Raw genomic sequence first — 16131 nt, 5'->3', positions numbered from 1 at the left:
AGATTTCGTTATTTTTAGAAAAGTGAAGCCACACTTTGGACCGCCGACGTAAGCTACTCATGTTCGACTCGCGCGGTTATGCCAACACTTCCGGTAGACGCTTCTTCGTTGGTGTTGTTCGGCGGTTTCTTCTTCCACTCGGCGGACTGTGAATATCGAAACTGGGAATCGAAATTTTAACTTTTGAACGATTCCGGGAAAAACGAAAAGTTAGTCCTGATTCCAATCGATACTCGATTCTCGATACCCAACCCTACTCACGACCAATTCGTACGAATTCGACGCATGATTAAAAAGTGTCTAATTCGTGCGACCTCACTCGTACTAATTCGTACGATTTGTCTAAACCCACGTGATGGTTAGGTTTAGGGGCGGGGTTAGGGGTAGGTCATTTGTACGAATTCATAATTCGTAAAATATGTACGATTTAGCAAAATCGTATTAATTCAGATATGAACGTAATATCCCCCTTTGTCACCCTCCACATCTCTACAATTTAATTTACATTTTATATAAATAAAGGCCTACATATTCTTTTTCCTTTTTTTAACGGGAATTTCTTGGTAAAATATTTTATATTTTATTTTGCCTTTTCACGGACCACCTGCAGTACCCTCACGGACCACAGTTTGGGAATCGCTGATCTAGTGTACACGCATTTGATAAAGAGCAAAGCGTATTCATGCAAAAGTTGGTTCGCTTCCTACATTTCAGAATTCAGAGGCCCCACTGGTCCAGTGCACAGATGCTTTCACTGAGCAACCCCAGCACGGGCATACAGGCAAAATCAGCACCACATGTCTCCATGCTGCAAAGACTGAGCCTTCTCCGGCTCACGGCTCTGATGGACAAGCACTCACCCTTCAGCAAACAAGGCTGGAACTGGTAAGATGGGAGGGGAAGAGGGATAGACACAATCTGGTAAAAGTAGCTTGCTAGACAATGAGAGTGAGAGACCTGCGGTTTAGAGATTCATTCATTATTAATGCTGAGTTGCAACCTTGGAAAGTCTCCCAGCAGACAAAATAGACGAGGTTTCGAGAATAGTGAGTGAGTGAACCCTCTCACACCATAGGTTGCATGACACAGCATGAGTCTTGCTCTTTTTTACCATTTTGGAAGACACTCTCACACTGTGATTCGAGATATAAATTAACAATGAAAATGAGTCCATTGATGTCCAATTCATGAGTAACAATGGGTTCTTAAAGGAGAACTCCGGCGGTACCTAGTCAACATCGGTACCTAGTCAACCGTTCTCTGAGATTTGTTTTCATGACAATCGAATGTAAAGAGTTGTATCTCTAAAAACTGTTTAGCGTATATCCCCGAACGCCGTTCATACAGTTCAGCTCACTCAGCACGACGTTCGGGGATCGACTTATCGAGACTATTTTTTAAGATGGCTCCTGTCTGTATACGCGAAGTGAACCGTCTTTATAAAGTATCTTTTTATTAAACGGTCTGTACACTTACAAAGTTCTCAATGCTTCGTTTTGCGTGTATGGAGCCTCATTATGTTACTGTGTTAGTGTGGGGCTATTTTGAGCCTTATTAGTGGTATAAACTAGCGAGTTCTTTTTACTTAGTCAATGCCCCCATTACTAGCATTATACGCTAAATAGTTTTTAGAGATAAAACTCTTTACATTCGATTATCATGAAGAACGGTTGACTAGGTACCATTTTTTTTTGTAGACCAAAGGTTCATTTTTTGCCGGAGTTCTCCTTTAAGAATTGTTTTTCTCCCCAACTCACGTCATCTTATTAAAAATTAAAGGTTCGATGTCAATTTTCTCCGATTGCAGTTTAACAGGTTCGCGTTCCCCTGAAAAGTGTATAAACAAGGGCTGTCAGTTAAGCGCGTTATTAACAGCGTTAACGCAAACAGCGTCAATTTTTTTATCGCGCGATTAACAATCTTTTTGGCCTAGCAAATTTTTTTGTTATTTTTTGCACGTTTTTGCATCACGGTATGCGTGACGACCGACGACTAAAACGCAAGCGGATCTAGCTAGACCGTAAACAAAACAACAGACACGGCACACACACTCGTTTGGGCTTGCGAGCCGGCCAAATAGTTGATTAACGTTGCGTTTTGAGTGGATGACGAGCGCGAGACGCTAAAATGGATGCCAATAAGATCCTGAATGGAAAGTTTACTTTACTAAAAAGTTGCCAAATGGTTCAATTGACCAAAAAAAACAAAGCGATCTGTGTGTTTTGTCGTTGTGAACTGAGCAATCATCATCGCAGCACGTCCAGTCTGAAACGCCACTTGATTGCCAAGCACACAGACGATGCAAATTCTCCGCCCCCTCGTCAGTATTTCGCTCACCCTTTTATTGATGGACAGCGTTACATTGCGTGAGAGATTATTTGCTCCAAGTGAGAATATTAGTGTGAAATTGAACACCGTATATGCCAATGTTGTTTTAAATAAAAAAACATTTGCACAAAGCAATCCGATCCACTTGATTGCCAAGCACACAGACGATGCAAATTCTCCGCCCCCTCGTCAGTATTTCGCTCACCCTTTTATTGATGGACAGCGTTACATTGCGTGAGAGATTATTTGCTCCAAGTGAGAATATTAGTGTGAAATTGAACACCGTATATGCCAATGTTGTTTTAAATAAAAAAAACATTTGCACAAAGCAATCCGATCCACTTTTCTACGTTGATAAGAGCATTAAAATCAAGAAAAAAAGAAATCAAGAGACATTTAGAATAGATAAAAATCGAGCGATTAATCGCGAGTTAATGCGATTAATCGCGATTAAATATTTTAATCGTTTGACAGCACTAGTATAAACTGTTACTCTGTGGCAATACTAGAGTATTATGGGATGAATTTGTGACAGACTAATGGTAGATGGGGGTTAGTGTGCAGGAAATACTTATCTATTGGCTATTGATGACACTCCCGACAAGTCAACACACATGAAGTACATTTCAATATGTTTAAGGACTCTTTGATCAGATCAGATAGGAAATGTTTCCCTTTTGCCTGCCTGATATTGTAACCCAAATCTGAGAACTAAGCTCCCCATGGAGCAATTAATAACATGTTTGAGATTACACATTTGTGTAGTTAACTGGACAAAAAAGAACAATTGCTAAAGCTGAAGAGGAGAGGATAATTGACATCTTGGGAGATGAATAATTGGGCTATTTGTTTTAACAACCACTGAGCTAACTACAAAAGAAACCGCTTTTAAGTCTAGCCCCACATTCATATTGATCGCTTGCTTGAGTATTCAGCATCTTAACTGCGTGTCAGCTCACTCGATTTCAGATAAGCCGTTGATTCAAAATCTTTAATTGTTCATTTATTTTCTTCTACAATAAGATGTGAGACTGGCTATTGCTAATTTTTGCAGAATGCAGAGCCTCTTGAATCTAAACAATCACATTGTGACACTAGGAGTGGATATTGATATTGTCTTTAATTGAACAACCAAGCTTGATGTTGAGGAGAGTTGGGCTAGAAGATAAATGAAGGGGTAATTGAGGCTAACGCTATCAAGAGAACCTAGATTGTATGAAATTTTGAAAATCCAATTTTTTTGACGAATTAGTTGGCGAATTTAATTGGCTTTGAGGTCCCTGAACCTGATTTATATAGAAATAATGAGAAGCAGGACTTAAATTGCTGTCAGGTTATCTTCTCTACTACACCGTCTAATGAAAAAAGGCCTTTCATAATGTAAATCAATATGGGCTTTGCTAAACGAAAAGGACAGTTCGAAATTCATCACGAGCCTTTCGCCAGCAGGCCAATATGTACTCAAAGATTAAAACCACTACATCCATTTTAATTGCTTTATTTCTTTACTACTAGATCATACACAGAAAACAACAAGAAGCTTATCACAGCAAACAAATGAAATGTCAGTTCAACACATGCAAGCAATTATAGCCGATGCCTCACAACACTGCTGATAAATCCGCTAATTTAGCACAACATATCATTATCTCAGACTAATGTAGGTGAGTAATCTCAAAATACATCATTCTGCACTTCTGCCATTCTAGGACTGTGCCGAAAGTCTACCGAAAGGTTAAACCTTCAGAACATAAGAGCAGGAAGGTGTTTGAGGTGCCTTTGCTCCAGAGTGTCCAGCAATCGGGAAAACCTTTACCACCGAGCATTTTGAGAGCAATGGAGTACTTGAGGACAGAGTGCTTGGATCAGGTATGCCGACCAAAAATAGAGACTGAATGTACAAAGTTAAATTTGCAAAATCATCCGAAAATTAAGCTATATTGAATCGCAGTTATTCTTGCAAAAGGGAAGTATTATTCTCATAAACATCAACAAATAAATACTGCATAAAAGTATTTCTCTGATGTTTTCTCAAAGAGTGCAAACATAGTATTTCACAACCACTCTGATACTAAGATACAGCGAATTTGAACTGAGGCGTACTAAATATACGTAGAGTCACGTTATTTCCCATGAGACTAAAGTGTACGTGCGCCCAAAAGCCAAAATTGGTGTATATGCCAACAAATATTCAGATTTATAAAACCGTTCGAACGCCAGAACCTGCGCAGAATTCACTTTATAAATCCCAGTCAGACGAAGATTGTGCGCATGTGCGTCTCCTCCCCGAAATAACCATATATGGAGCTCACAACGCCTAGTTTAAATATGCATATCCTCATCTGCATATGATTATTCATCCACGTGATACCATGTTAAGGTATAAGACTTTAGGAAAATATGAAATATTGTTATTTATTTATTTTTTTAGTAGTCGATATCCTTGCCTTCTTTAGTGTACAATTTGAGATTTTCTCAATCTTTTCCACTGGCCTATATAAATTTATATTTTTAATGGAAACAGATAGACATGGTTTTATTGCATTATTTGCATGGACCTATTTTCTCAGACAATCTGCTATTATCATGATTAGCAATTATTTCTAGTGAAAACATTAAAACACAGCATGCCAGAGAAAAAGTGTTCAAAAGCATTGGATCTGCAACAAATAAATATTTCTATTTATTGAATATATATATACAGTATATATATATATAACCCAATAATATATATAACACAATAATATAATATATAATAACGATTACAAGTAACTTCGCGGTAATGATTTCATGTAGTTTAAGTGTTTAACTCCATTAATGAGAATGGGATATTTAATCTAAATGTTTATATCAGAAGTAAAACATAGTTTAAATCATTCTTTTATTTACTGTTATTGAGAACATGCACTGTATTTCTTAGAAATCGTGAAGATTTGCGGTTTTACTTCATCTGCCGTTAGATTATAGGCTATATGTGCGTCAGTTTCACTAACGGCCCAACGCGCTCGTTAGCGCGGACATTTAATAAGGGCTGGATATTGGCTTCAAGCGATAAGCTTGGTGAGTGAAATTTTAATTGTAGGCTATTATCTTTCTGTAGCTTATAGGCTATAATTTTCTTTCGATTTTCGGTCAAAAAGTGACCAAAAAAACATTTAACTCCAGCTCACCATCGGTGTCGCCAATTCCCTTTGTGTCCAGAATGTGCGCACGCACGGCTCAGAGTTTGCCATGTTATTTTATCATAGATCACAACCTTTGCGTGGAAACTGGCGTACGTACGTTTACAGCCCCGTTTGTGTATGCACGCTTCATAAATGAGACCCCTGCACTTTATAAATGTGACATATCTCGACAGGTTGGGCTCTTCCGAAAGTCTGGGGTCAAATCCCGCATTCAAAATTTAAGGGAAATGGTGGAGGCTGACCCCGAGGGCGTGTCCTTTGAAAATCAGTCGGCTTTTGATGTGGCTGACATGGTGAAGCAGTATTTCAGAGACCTACCCGAACCCATCTTCTCCAGCAAACTGTGCGAAACCTTCTTGCACATCTACCAATGTAAGTTGAAAAGAGTTTAAAGGGTTAGTTCACCCAAAAATGAAAATTCTGTCAGTATTTACTCGCCCTCATGTTGTTCCAACCCCGTAAGACCTTCGTTCATCTTCGCAACACAAATTAAGATATTTAAGATATTAAGATCGCTCCTGTATACTAGTCCATAGGCTTCTTGAGGGAATGACAATTGATGGCCTCGAAAAGTCATTAAAGACATCGTTAAAATAGTCCAAGTGACTACAGGGGCTCAATCTTAAGTTTATCAAACGACGAGAACACTTTTGTGCGCAAAAAAACAACAAAAATAAGGACTTTATTTCAACTATTGGTTTATTTCTCCCTCTGCGCGAGTCAGGTTACTAGTTTAATAGCGTAAGCTTCTGTTATTGTACGTCACACGCATCACACACACATGACCAGCGTCGGCCAATAGTGAGCCTTCGTGTGACGTAGCTTTACGCAATCACACTACGTTAACTGACTACAGGCCCATGGAGAAGGAAGTGAATAGTTGAAATAAAGTCGTTATTTTTGTTGTTTTTTTGTGCACAAAAGTGTTCTCGTCGTTTGATAAACTTAAGATTGAGCCCCTGTAGTCACTTGGACTATTTTAACGATGTCTTTAATGACTTTTCGAGGCCATCAATTGTCATTCCCTCAAGAAGCCTATGGACTAGTATGCAGGAGCGATCTTAATATCTTAAATATCTTAATTTGTGTTGCGAAGATGAACGAAGGTCTTACGGGGTTGGAACAACATGAGGGTGAGTAAATACTGACAGAATTTGCATTTTTGGGTGAACTAACCCTTTAAGAAACCGCTGAAATTGATTGTTTTGAAACAAAGTGAAGCATCTGCTTCCAAGCTCTTATTCTGCATTGATGATTTCCCTACAGACTTCCCCAAAGATCAACAGTTTGTGGGGGTTCAAGCAGCCATTTACCTCCTGCCTGATGAGAACAGGGAAGCCCTTCAGAGCCTCCTCCTCTTCCTCCAGGAGGTGGTCTCCTGCGTGAAGGAGAACCAGATGACTCCGACCAACATCGCCGTGTGCTTGGCGCCCTCTTTGTTCCACCTCAACTCTTTCAAAAGAGACAGAACCAGCATGAGGTAGAGTTTATTTTTTTAATATAATATTGCATTGGTTGCAACGTCCAATACACATTTTTATTGCAACCAGCTCCAGATTTTATGCACCATTTTGGCGACACTTAAAGGAGTAGTTCACTTTTTAAAAAAACTTTTGCTGATAATTTACTCGCCCCCTTGTCATCCAAGATGTCCACGTCTTTCTTTCTTCAGTCGAAAAGAAATTAAGGTTTTTGATGAAAACATTCCAGGATTTTTCTCCATATAATGGACTTCAATGGGAACCAAATGAGAGTTTCAGTGCAAACTGTTCAAACGATTCCAGACGATGAATAAGGGTCTTATCAAGCGAAACGATCGGCCATTTAATAAATAAATAACAAAGTTTCAGTTTTATAAGCACAAATGCTCGCCTTGCTCTGTTCTGTGATGCGCGTTCGTGACTCTCCTGTTCAAACTCGTTCATCGAAATGAACGAATCTTTTCCAGAGTCAACTCGTTCATTTCGTTCGTTGAATGAACCAAATGACACGAAAAATGATTTGTTGAGCAATCGTTTCGCTTGATAAGACCTTTACTCATCGTCTGGAATCGTTTAAAGCCCTTTGAACAGTTTGCACTGAAACTCTCATTTGGACCTTGAACCGTTTGGACCCCATTGAAGTCCATTATAGAGAAAAATCCTGGAATGTTTGCATCAAAAACCTTAATTTCTTTTCAACTGAAGAAAAAAAGACAAATTATCAGCAAAAGTTGTTGTTTTTTTTAAAGTGAACTACTCCTTTAAGACTCTTTCGTAATATTACAATCAATTTCAGTCGAAAAGTCAAAATCTTTTTGTATGGCAGAATTTTTGGGTCCGTTTTGTGGGAGAGCTGCTTATGTAACAGCGCAATTCAACATCTGGCTTTAATTTCACAGATAACGGAGATATTGTATCTGTAATACAGTTCATCTGGTTAATGAAACACTAGGAGAGAGAGAGGCGATAGATTCTAGAAGAAATCTGCTCCCTTCAAACTTTATTTCGGAGAAGATAAGGACTAATGTTTGGCATGTGTTCCACAACAAGTTATCTAATACTTTTGGCTCTGAAGTATAGGGATGCTATAGACACTCGTTGGTTTTCTGGAAAGCGAGACACTTACGTCACGTTCCTGCCTGGGCAAACGCATTTAAGAGGCTGACTTGAAGAAACTCCCCCTATTTCTGCAAGCCAGCTGCCACGGAGCCAACGCGCTCTCTTCACCCTCCCGCTGAGCAGATTCAGTGCGCTGCTATAAGAAGAACCACTAGAAAACAAACGAATTGACTAAATGTGTTGTGAAATGCAGTCTTTGTGTCAGCAAACCCATTCCTCATTTCAAATTCTCCAGACAGAAAACATAAGAAACCCAAGTGTCTAATAGCATATCAATACCCCTTTTCCCTCTGGGTCAATGTTAAAGCATATAGGTGAGTGTTACTAACTTGGAAGGCAGCTCTGTGTGAAACGTGTGCTATTTCTGCTTTTGGACACAGGTCCAGACAAAGGAAATACAGCTTGGGGAGGCCGGACCAGAGAGATCTGAGCGAGAACCTGGCTGCAACACAGGGACTGTCTCATATGGTTTCTGAATGCTCTCGCCTTTTCCAGGTACAAAGCATCATGTGCATTGAGTTCAGTACTAATGACTATCAGCACTTCCAGCGGCATGCAATCTCAATCTAGAGCTCTCTTGCACAATTGTTTTTGTTGTTGATTTTTAATCTCAGGTGTCATAAGGGGAAAAAAAGTTCCAAACTAGGGGTATTACAAAATACACATACACACACTTCCTTTCCTGTATTTTTATATTTATTTAAATATGCATTTAATTATTTTATATGTATTGAAATATTTATTTGATTAGTTATTCTGTATTTATTCTGTATATGACTTGCATTTAGTTATTAAAAATATTTAATTATTCATTCAGCTGAAATTAATGTGCCACATTTTTAATAATAAGAAAATTATTGTAAAATTATTATATATGTATTTTTGGAAAAACAAAAACTGCTACTTATTTTTAACTACTGCAACAGTTTTTGCTGATAATTTCCTCACCCCCATGTCATCCAAGATGTCCATGTCATTCTTTCTTCAGTCGGAAAGAAATTAAGGTGTTTGATGAAAGCATTCCAGGATTTTTCTCCATATAATGGACTTCAATGGGGTCCAAACGGTTCAATGTCCAAATGAGAGTTTCAGTGCAAATTGTTTAAACGATTCCAGACGATGAATAAGGATCTTATCAAGCGAAACGATCGGCCATTTTAAAAAAAAATAACAAAGTTTAAGTTTTATAAGCTCAAATAGTTGCCAAAATGAACAAATCTTTTCCCGAGTCAACTCGTTCATTTTGTTCTTTGAATGAACCAAATGACACGAAAAAAGATTCGTTCATTTTGATAAACGAGTTCGAACAGGAGAGTCCCGAACGTGCATCACAGAACAGAGCAAGGCGAGCATTTGAGCTTATAAAACTTAAACTTTGTTACTTATTTTTTAAATGAGCGATCGTTTCACTTGATAAGACCCTTATTCATCGTCTGGAATCATTTAAAGCCCTTTGAACAGTTTGCACTGAAACTCTCATTTGGACCTTGAACTGTTTGGACCCCATTGAAGTCCATTATATGGAGAAAAATCCTGGAATGTTTTCATCAAAAACCTTAATTTCTTTTCGACTGAAGAAAGAAAGACATGGACATCTTGGATGACATGGGGGCGAGTAAATTATCAGCAAAAGTTTTTAAAAAAAAAGTGAACTTCTCCTTTAAAGGGGTCCCTCACAATGGTTACTAGACTAGTCAAACCTATACCAAAGCTTCTTAAGGGGCTGGGAAATTTTAAATGCAAGCATAAACATATCTGTAATCAATACAGATCCCGAAATACTGGGAAGAGCAGGGAGCCGGCAGCTTTACTGAAGATTCGCAGCAAAATGATGCAGGTCTAAGTTCTGTGTCTCACTGTGGAGAAAATGAACTTCCAGACCGTGCCAGGCTGTTTCTACTCACACAAAAACTCTTGAAGGAGGTCAGAGACAAGTCTAAAAGGTGGATCTCCTGTTCGAGCTGTGATCATGTGGATGTGGCGAATAAAAAGGTTTGTATGTGCTCCTCCGACTTACATCCTAATATCGGGTTTAGAGACCCAAATTAGACTCTACTCGCATTCCCGCCTCTAGAGAAAGTCGTCTAACGCCTGGTTCAGATTACACGATTTTTTTTTTCTTTCTTTCAATATATTTATTAACTTTTTTACCAACATATAAAACACACACCCAGAACAAAAATACTAAATACAGTATAGACACATATTGATGTCTTTCGCATCATTACAACTTAGCATATCTCAATTTGTACAGGATTCGCATCTTCAAGATTAATGAACATAAAAAAAAATAAAAAATTAATAAAAAAAAAAATAAAATAAATAAATTTAAAAAAAAAACCGTACAAACTATTAAGGCCTCCTAATACAAATATATCCTATAAACTCATATCTTCAATTGTCTCTTAGATTACACGATTTTAGCGGGATTTTGGCACGATCCGTTTGACGTAGGGTGTCGTGGGGATTCGTAAACGACAACGGGTGTCGGGACGCAAGAATCAATCGTATCATCTCGTATAGTGTGTCATAGTGGGCGACAACCTACTTCACGACATCACAACGAAAAGACTAGCATGTTTAATTTTTTTACCGGTCATCCATGACGGTTGCGTCACATGTATGAGGTTGACCAATAGGAGCACAGAAGCTTTTCCGTACACAGCTTTCAAAAATAGCGAAACGAAAGAGAGACGATGGTGCTAACGTTAAAAGTAAAAATCTATAAGAAAACGATATTTTACCTCAAGTTCTCTTTGGAGGATTGACAGCCCATACTGTCCTCTTCGAGCAATCCGGGAACGTGTCCATTGTCGGGTTTTCTTTCTTTTTTTTACTTTTTTCTGAACACAGGACAGCCAACACAACACTCGCCGCTTCATCCATTGTTTGTTTACAGAAGTCACTCGCTACTAGTTTTTGCTTTTAAAATTGCATATTGTGATATTGTACAGCACTTTGGCGCAACCCTGTTGTTTTTAAATGTGCTATAGAAATAAAATTGGACTTGACTTGACTAGTTTCGCCTTCTCGATGACATCACGCGCGCCGATAAATACAGGTCAGGAAGCAACGTGTGGTCTGACATGTGTCTTGTCCATTTTAGGAGTCAAAATCGCACAGAACAGACAAAAAAAAAATTGTGTAATCTGAACCAGGCATAAATATATTATGCGCACAAAGGATGCCATAATCAGTTGCAATTCCTCTTTATAAACGTCCTGCAAACCAAGATAAGAAGGTGATGACTCTGATGTGATTTTTGAAGGTGGAGGATGGTTACCCTTTGCGGCTGTGGAGAGGAACGACAGAACTGGACGCTCCGCAACAGGAAGTCTTCCACCACGTGTTACGAGAACAGAGTCAGTGGCAGAGAGACCTCTTGCACAGCGAGGTGGTGGAGACTCTGGACAAGGATGCAGACGTGTACCATTACATACTCCAGGCTGCAGGGGCCCGACCACCACTACAACATGTTCTGTTACGGTAAAGAGTTACTCGACAAGTGTGTTTGGCTAGTTTCAGCCTGACGCAATTATCATTTTTAAGTTGTTTAAACAGCAAATGCATTTGCGCCAATGGCCGTGCTGGTCTGAAAACGAGGTGTATACGGTCGCATTGTTGGCGTCTTTCTATTTTCAGGCAACTGAAATAGTCAAATGGCGCTGTATTTGTTTTTTATTTAAATAGCGTTTTAGTAATGTGCGGGTCCACAACGCTCATACACTTAGTCGCATAGATGGTCTCCTCGCGATTGTTTCCTCGCTAGAGAAGCGTTCAGTTTTCCGCTCGCAAAGTCCATCATGTAAATTAACTCTAATTAGTTTTATTGCACGTCATGACCAAAACACACCTATTCCCCTTTAAAGGAGCAGTTCACTTTAAAAAAAACTTTTGCTGATAATTTCCTCACCCCCGTGTCATCCAAGATGTCCATGTCTTTCTTTCTTCAGTCGAGAAATTAAGGTTTTTGATGAAAACTTTCCAGGATTTTTCTCCATATAATGGACTTCAATGGGAACCAAACGGTTCAAGGTCCAAATGAGAGTTTCAGTGCAAACTGTTCAAAGGGCTTTAAACGATTCCAGACGATGAATAAGGGTCTTATCAAGCGAAACGATCGCTCATTTAATAAATAAATAACAAAGTTTAAGTTTTATAAGCTCAAATGGTCGCCTTGCTCTGTTCGAACTCGTTTATCAAAATGAACGAATCTTTTTTCGTGTCATTTGGTTCATTCAATGAGTTGACTCGAGAAAAGATTTGTTTGGTTCCCATTGAAGTCCATTATATGGAGAAAAATCCTGGAATGTTTTCATCAAAACATTAATTTCTTTTCGACTGAAGAAAGAAAGACATGGACATCTTGGATGACATGGTGGTGAGTAAATTATCAGCAAAAGTTTTTTTGATTAGGGACAAACCTTTTAGACTATTTTTCCCGTCGTTAAACTAGCAAAAGTTGACTTGCGCCGTGCACTTTAGATCATGCACATAGATTGTTAAAATAGGGTCCTATATATTATCATCCTTAATGATAACAATTCAATAACAGGGGGGGAAATTGAAAACTATTACAATAGAAATATTTAGAAGGTCAAACGTTCAACCAAACTCAAGGCTTATCACCCAAAGGCAATAAAGTACTTTGAAATGGAACGACGCTCACAGAATGAGCTTTGCTCTTCATATTTGCATAATTCCCTGCATTAGCATCTGGGACAAATTATACTGATGTCTAAAATACCTTGCTGGAATGATAATAGGTGAACCTCTCAGCAGAAAATTGAAACTTAACACGGGTCCCATCCTGGATTTCATTTTGCAAATTCGGTGACAAATTAGCACAGTAAAGAGTAAATCCCTTAACAACGGCACGTCATGGCATGCTCGTGTAATCCCGTTAACCGCTGCCATGGCTGTAATCCAGCCACCCCACATATATGAATACGCCTGCACTGTCGCCCTACAGGATCTTTCAATTACAACTTTTCCGTCTGTTCCTGCAGGACGTGGCAAACGGATCATCCCACGGGGTCTATGTTTGTGTCCTCCACCTCGGTCGAGCACGCCGCGGTGGCTGTCAGAGGAGTACGGGCGCAAGTTTTCTGCAGCTTCTTTTTAATCGAGCCGCTGGGGTCGAAAAAGTCAAGAGTCACGCACCTCTGCCGGACCGACACGAGGTGTGTATTTCAGGCTACAAATTTATGGTTGGCTCAAAGATTTCGTTACTTTTACCATCAATTTGTTCCCTGCTGGTCTACAAGTGCCCCTATAGATTCATATTGTAGGGTTGACTCAATGAAACACAGGAATGTAATACAGAAAACTGTATGTCATTGAAAATTGAGATGCGTTCCTGGGGATGTGATGTGACAGCGCAAACATGCGGCACAATCATTGAGACGTATTATATTACCTCCGCCGGCTGGAACTTGTCTAGCTGGCATATTTGAGAGTGCAGGTGAAGGGAGACACTATACGTTATTGTGACTGCTGCATGTATTTGTCCTGTCAAAACAAAGTTAGCATTATATTGCCGAATACTGATTGGTGGGTTGGGAGTGTTTTGAAAACGTGTTTCAAAGAGCACGTTTTTTTAAAAAAACAATACCGTTACGTGTTTGCTGGGCGGTTTGACCAAAAATTTATATCAGTTTTTTTTCAACGTTTTTTTTTTTTTTTTTTTTTTTTTTGCAGAACCCTTAAACCGCATTCTGGACAAATGTGGGCAAATTAGTTTTGATTTATTTTTTAAAAAATACTTCCCTTGATCTGAGCGGTACAAGACTTGGCTACTTTTCCTTAGTTTTCCTCCTGAACACACACATTTTTTTTTTGACTCAATTCTACAATGTTAAGTGGGTGAAAAAAAAACTCCTTAATCTTGTATTTGGGTCAAAAATGGCCACCCATAGAAATGAATGGGAAAAACTGTAATTTAAAATAAGCCAAAATAAGACACCAGGTGACAGCAAAGTCACTTCATCTTTAGGTTTTAGCTCGAAGAACTTATTGGAGTGATATTTTAATGTAGTTAAAAATTAAAAAAGAAAAAAAAAGCATAAAAATAAGCATAATTTATTTTACACAGAAAATATGGTACTTTTTGAAGTAAATAAATTCAAAAATACCCCCAAAATAAAAAAAAAACACCGAAAATGGATAGACAAAACTTTATCGAAGACAGTGATATAACATTTATAATAAATAAAAATTATAATCACACCTGAGTCCTCTGTGCCCACATTTGTCCACAATTACAGGATTAATAACTATAAAGTTTTTATAAAAAACTTTTGCTGATAATTTACTCACCCCCATGTCATCTAAGATGTCCACGTCTTTCTTTCTTCAGTCGAAAAGAAATTAAGGTTTTTGATGAAAACATTCCAGGATTTTCTCCATATAATGGACTTCAATGGGAACCAAACGGTTCAAGGTCCAAAAGACAGTTTCAGTGCAAACTGTTCAAAGGGCTTTAAACGATTCCAGACGATGAATAAGGGTCTTATCAAGCGAAACGATCACTCATTTAAAAAAAAAAAATAAAGTTTAAGTTTTATAAGCACAAATGCTCGCCTTGCTCTGTTCTGTGATGCGCGTTCGTGACTCTCCTGTTCGAACTCGTTCATCAAAATGAACGAATATTTTTCGAACGAGTCAATTTGTTCATTTCGTTCATTGAATCAACCAAATGACTCGAAAAAAGATTTGTTCATTTTGATGAACGAGTCCGAACAGGAGAGTCACGAACGCGCATCACAGAACAGAGCAAGACGAGCATTTGAGCTTATAAAACGTAATTTTTTGGTTTCGCTAGATAAGACCCTTATTTATCGTCTTTTAAAGCCCGTTGAAGCTGCACTGAAACTCTCATTTGGAGCTTGAACCGTTTGGACCCCATTGAAGTCCATTATATGAAGTAAAATCCTGTAATTTCTTTTTTCGACTGAAGAAAGAAAGACATGGACATCTTGGATGACATGGGGGTGAGTAAATTATCAGCAAAAGTTTTTTTAAAAGTGAACTACTCCTTTAAAGCTTCGGTTTACGTTATGACGCGACATGAACCCCTATATTGACTTTTCACTCTTTTCTCTTTCATCAGAGGTCGATCGCCAGAATGGCACCATAAAGTCGGAGGACACCAGGTATCATCTGTGTTGATGGCCATGAAAGACTCTTTTAGACACAAAACAAAAGACTCAAAGCATACTAAGGAGTCCAAAGAGTAATCCATTAAAGCTCAGACAGCTTTCCAATCCCAGAGCTACGAGTGGGCTCGAAAAACAAAGAAATAAAGTGAGTGTGAGCGAGCGAATGGGGTCCAAAGCTCTGAGATGATGAAGTGAAATCTTCAAAGTTGTTCCAGACTCTCGGTACCGTGGAGACTTACGGGACCATTTCAATGCAAAGACAATTCAGCCTGCAGACACTGAACAACAGCAGTGTGATGAGGTGCACCAGGAGAGCCGGTGCACTTCGCATTATCAAGACTGACAAGAGAGAGTGTCAGAGTAATGAAATGTCTCATCCCATTTAAAGGACCGTTCCACGGGACTCTCAAACTCTCAAATCCTGCTGTTCTTAAGCATTAAAGGATGGACTGGGTGACTTGATCTGGAACTATATCACACTTTCATCATAAACATGAGAAACACTGTGTACAGAAGCCGAGACTCTGATCCACAGGCGCGTTTTTCAGTTGCCATCGCTTTAATTTATTTGTGAGATTATCTGATTGACCATTTGGTGATATACATGACCTGGCGCATTATAATTATATTGCATTTTAGTTTTATCATGAACTATACGATCAAATTGTGATTCTACACATTTGATCAAATCAAAATATTATAATTATACTATAAATATTGACTTTATAAGAGGAATTTCTAATATAACTTATATTTTTGTGATGGTATTGTTGATATGTTACAGATTTTTATTTAAATATATATATCATTGAAGTACACCATGGCTTGACTTATTTCTTGATGCTCTGATGACTTTAT

General features: G+C 38.5%; 1 protein-coding gene across 2 annotated transcripts in view; it reads left to right on the top strand.

Moving 5' to 3' along the window:
• LOC120482760 (rho GTPase-activating protein 7) overlaps positions 1-16091 on the top strand; it is a 67599-nt gene extending 51508 nt beyond the window's left edge. For both annotated transcript variants that reach the window (XM_089123600.1, XM_089123601.1), the window contains exons 6-14: positions 715-885; positions 4038-4197; positions 5687-5885; positions 6780-6993; positions 8494-8608; positions 9884-10105; positions 11382-11599; positions 13123-13296; positions 15225-16091. In XM_089123600.1, the coding sequence (XP_088979726.1) occupies positions 715-885; positions 4038-4197; positions 5687-5885; positions 6780-6993; positions 8494-8608; positions 9884-10105; positions 11382-11599; positions 13123-13296; positions 15225-15351 (1600 nt within the window). In that variant the 3' untranslated portion in view covers positions 15352-16091. The remainder of the gene's footprint in view (positions 1-714; positions 886-4037; positions 4198-5686; positions 5886-6779; positions 6994-8493; positions 8609-9883; positions 10106-11381; positions 11600-13122; positions 13297-15224) is intronic.
• Positions 16092-16131: the final 40 nt, after the last annotated feature.

The sequence above is a fragment of the Pimephales promelas genome, chromosome 19 (assembly GCF_988280905.1).
Source record: "Pimephales promelas chromosome 19, fPimPro1.hap1.1, whole genome shotgun sequence".
Lineage (NCBI taxonomy): Eukaryota > Metazoa > Chordata > Actinopteri > Cypriniformes > Leuciscidae > Pimephales > Pimephales promelas.
Note: the sequence above shows the minus strand (reverse complement) of the source record. Positions and strands in the feature narration are given on the sequence as shown.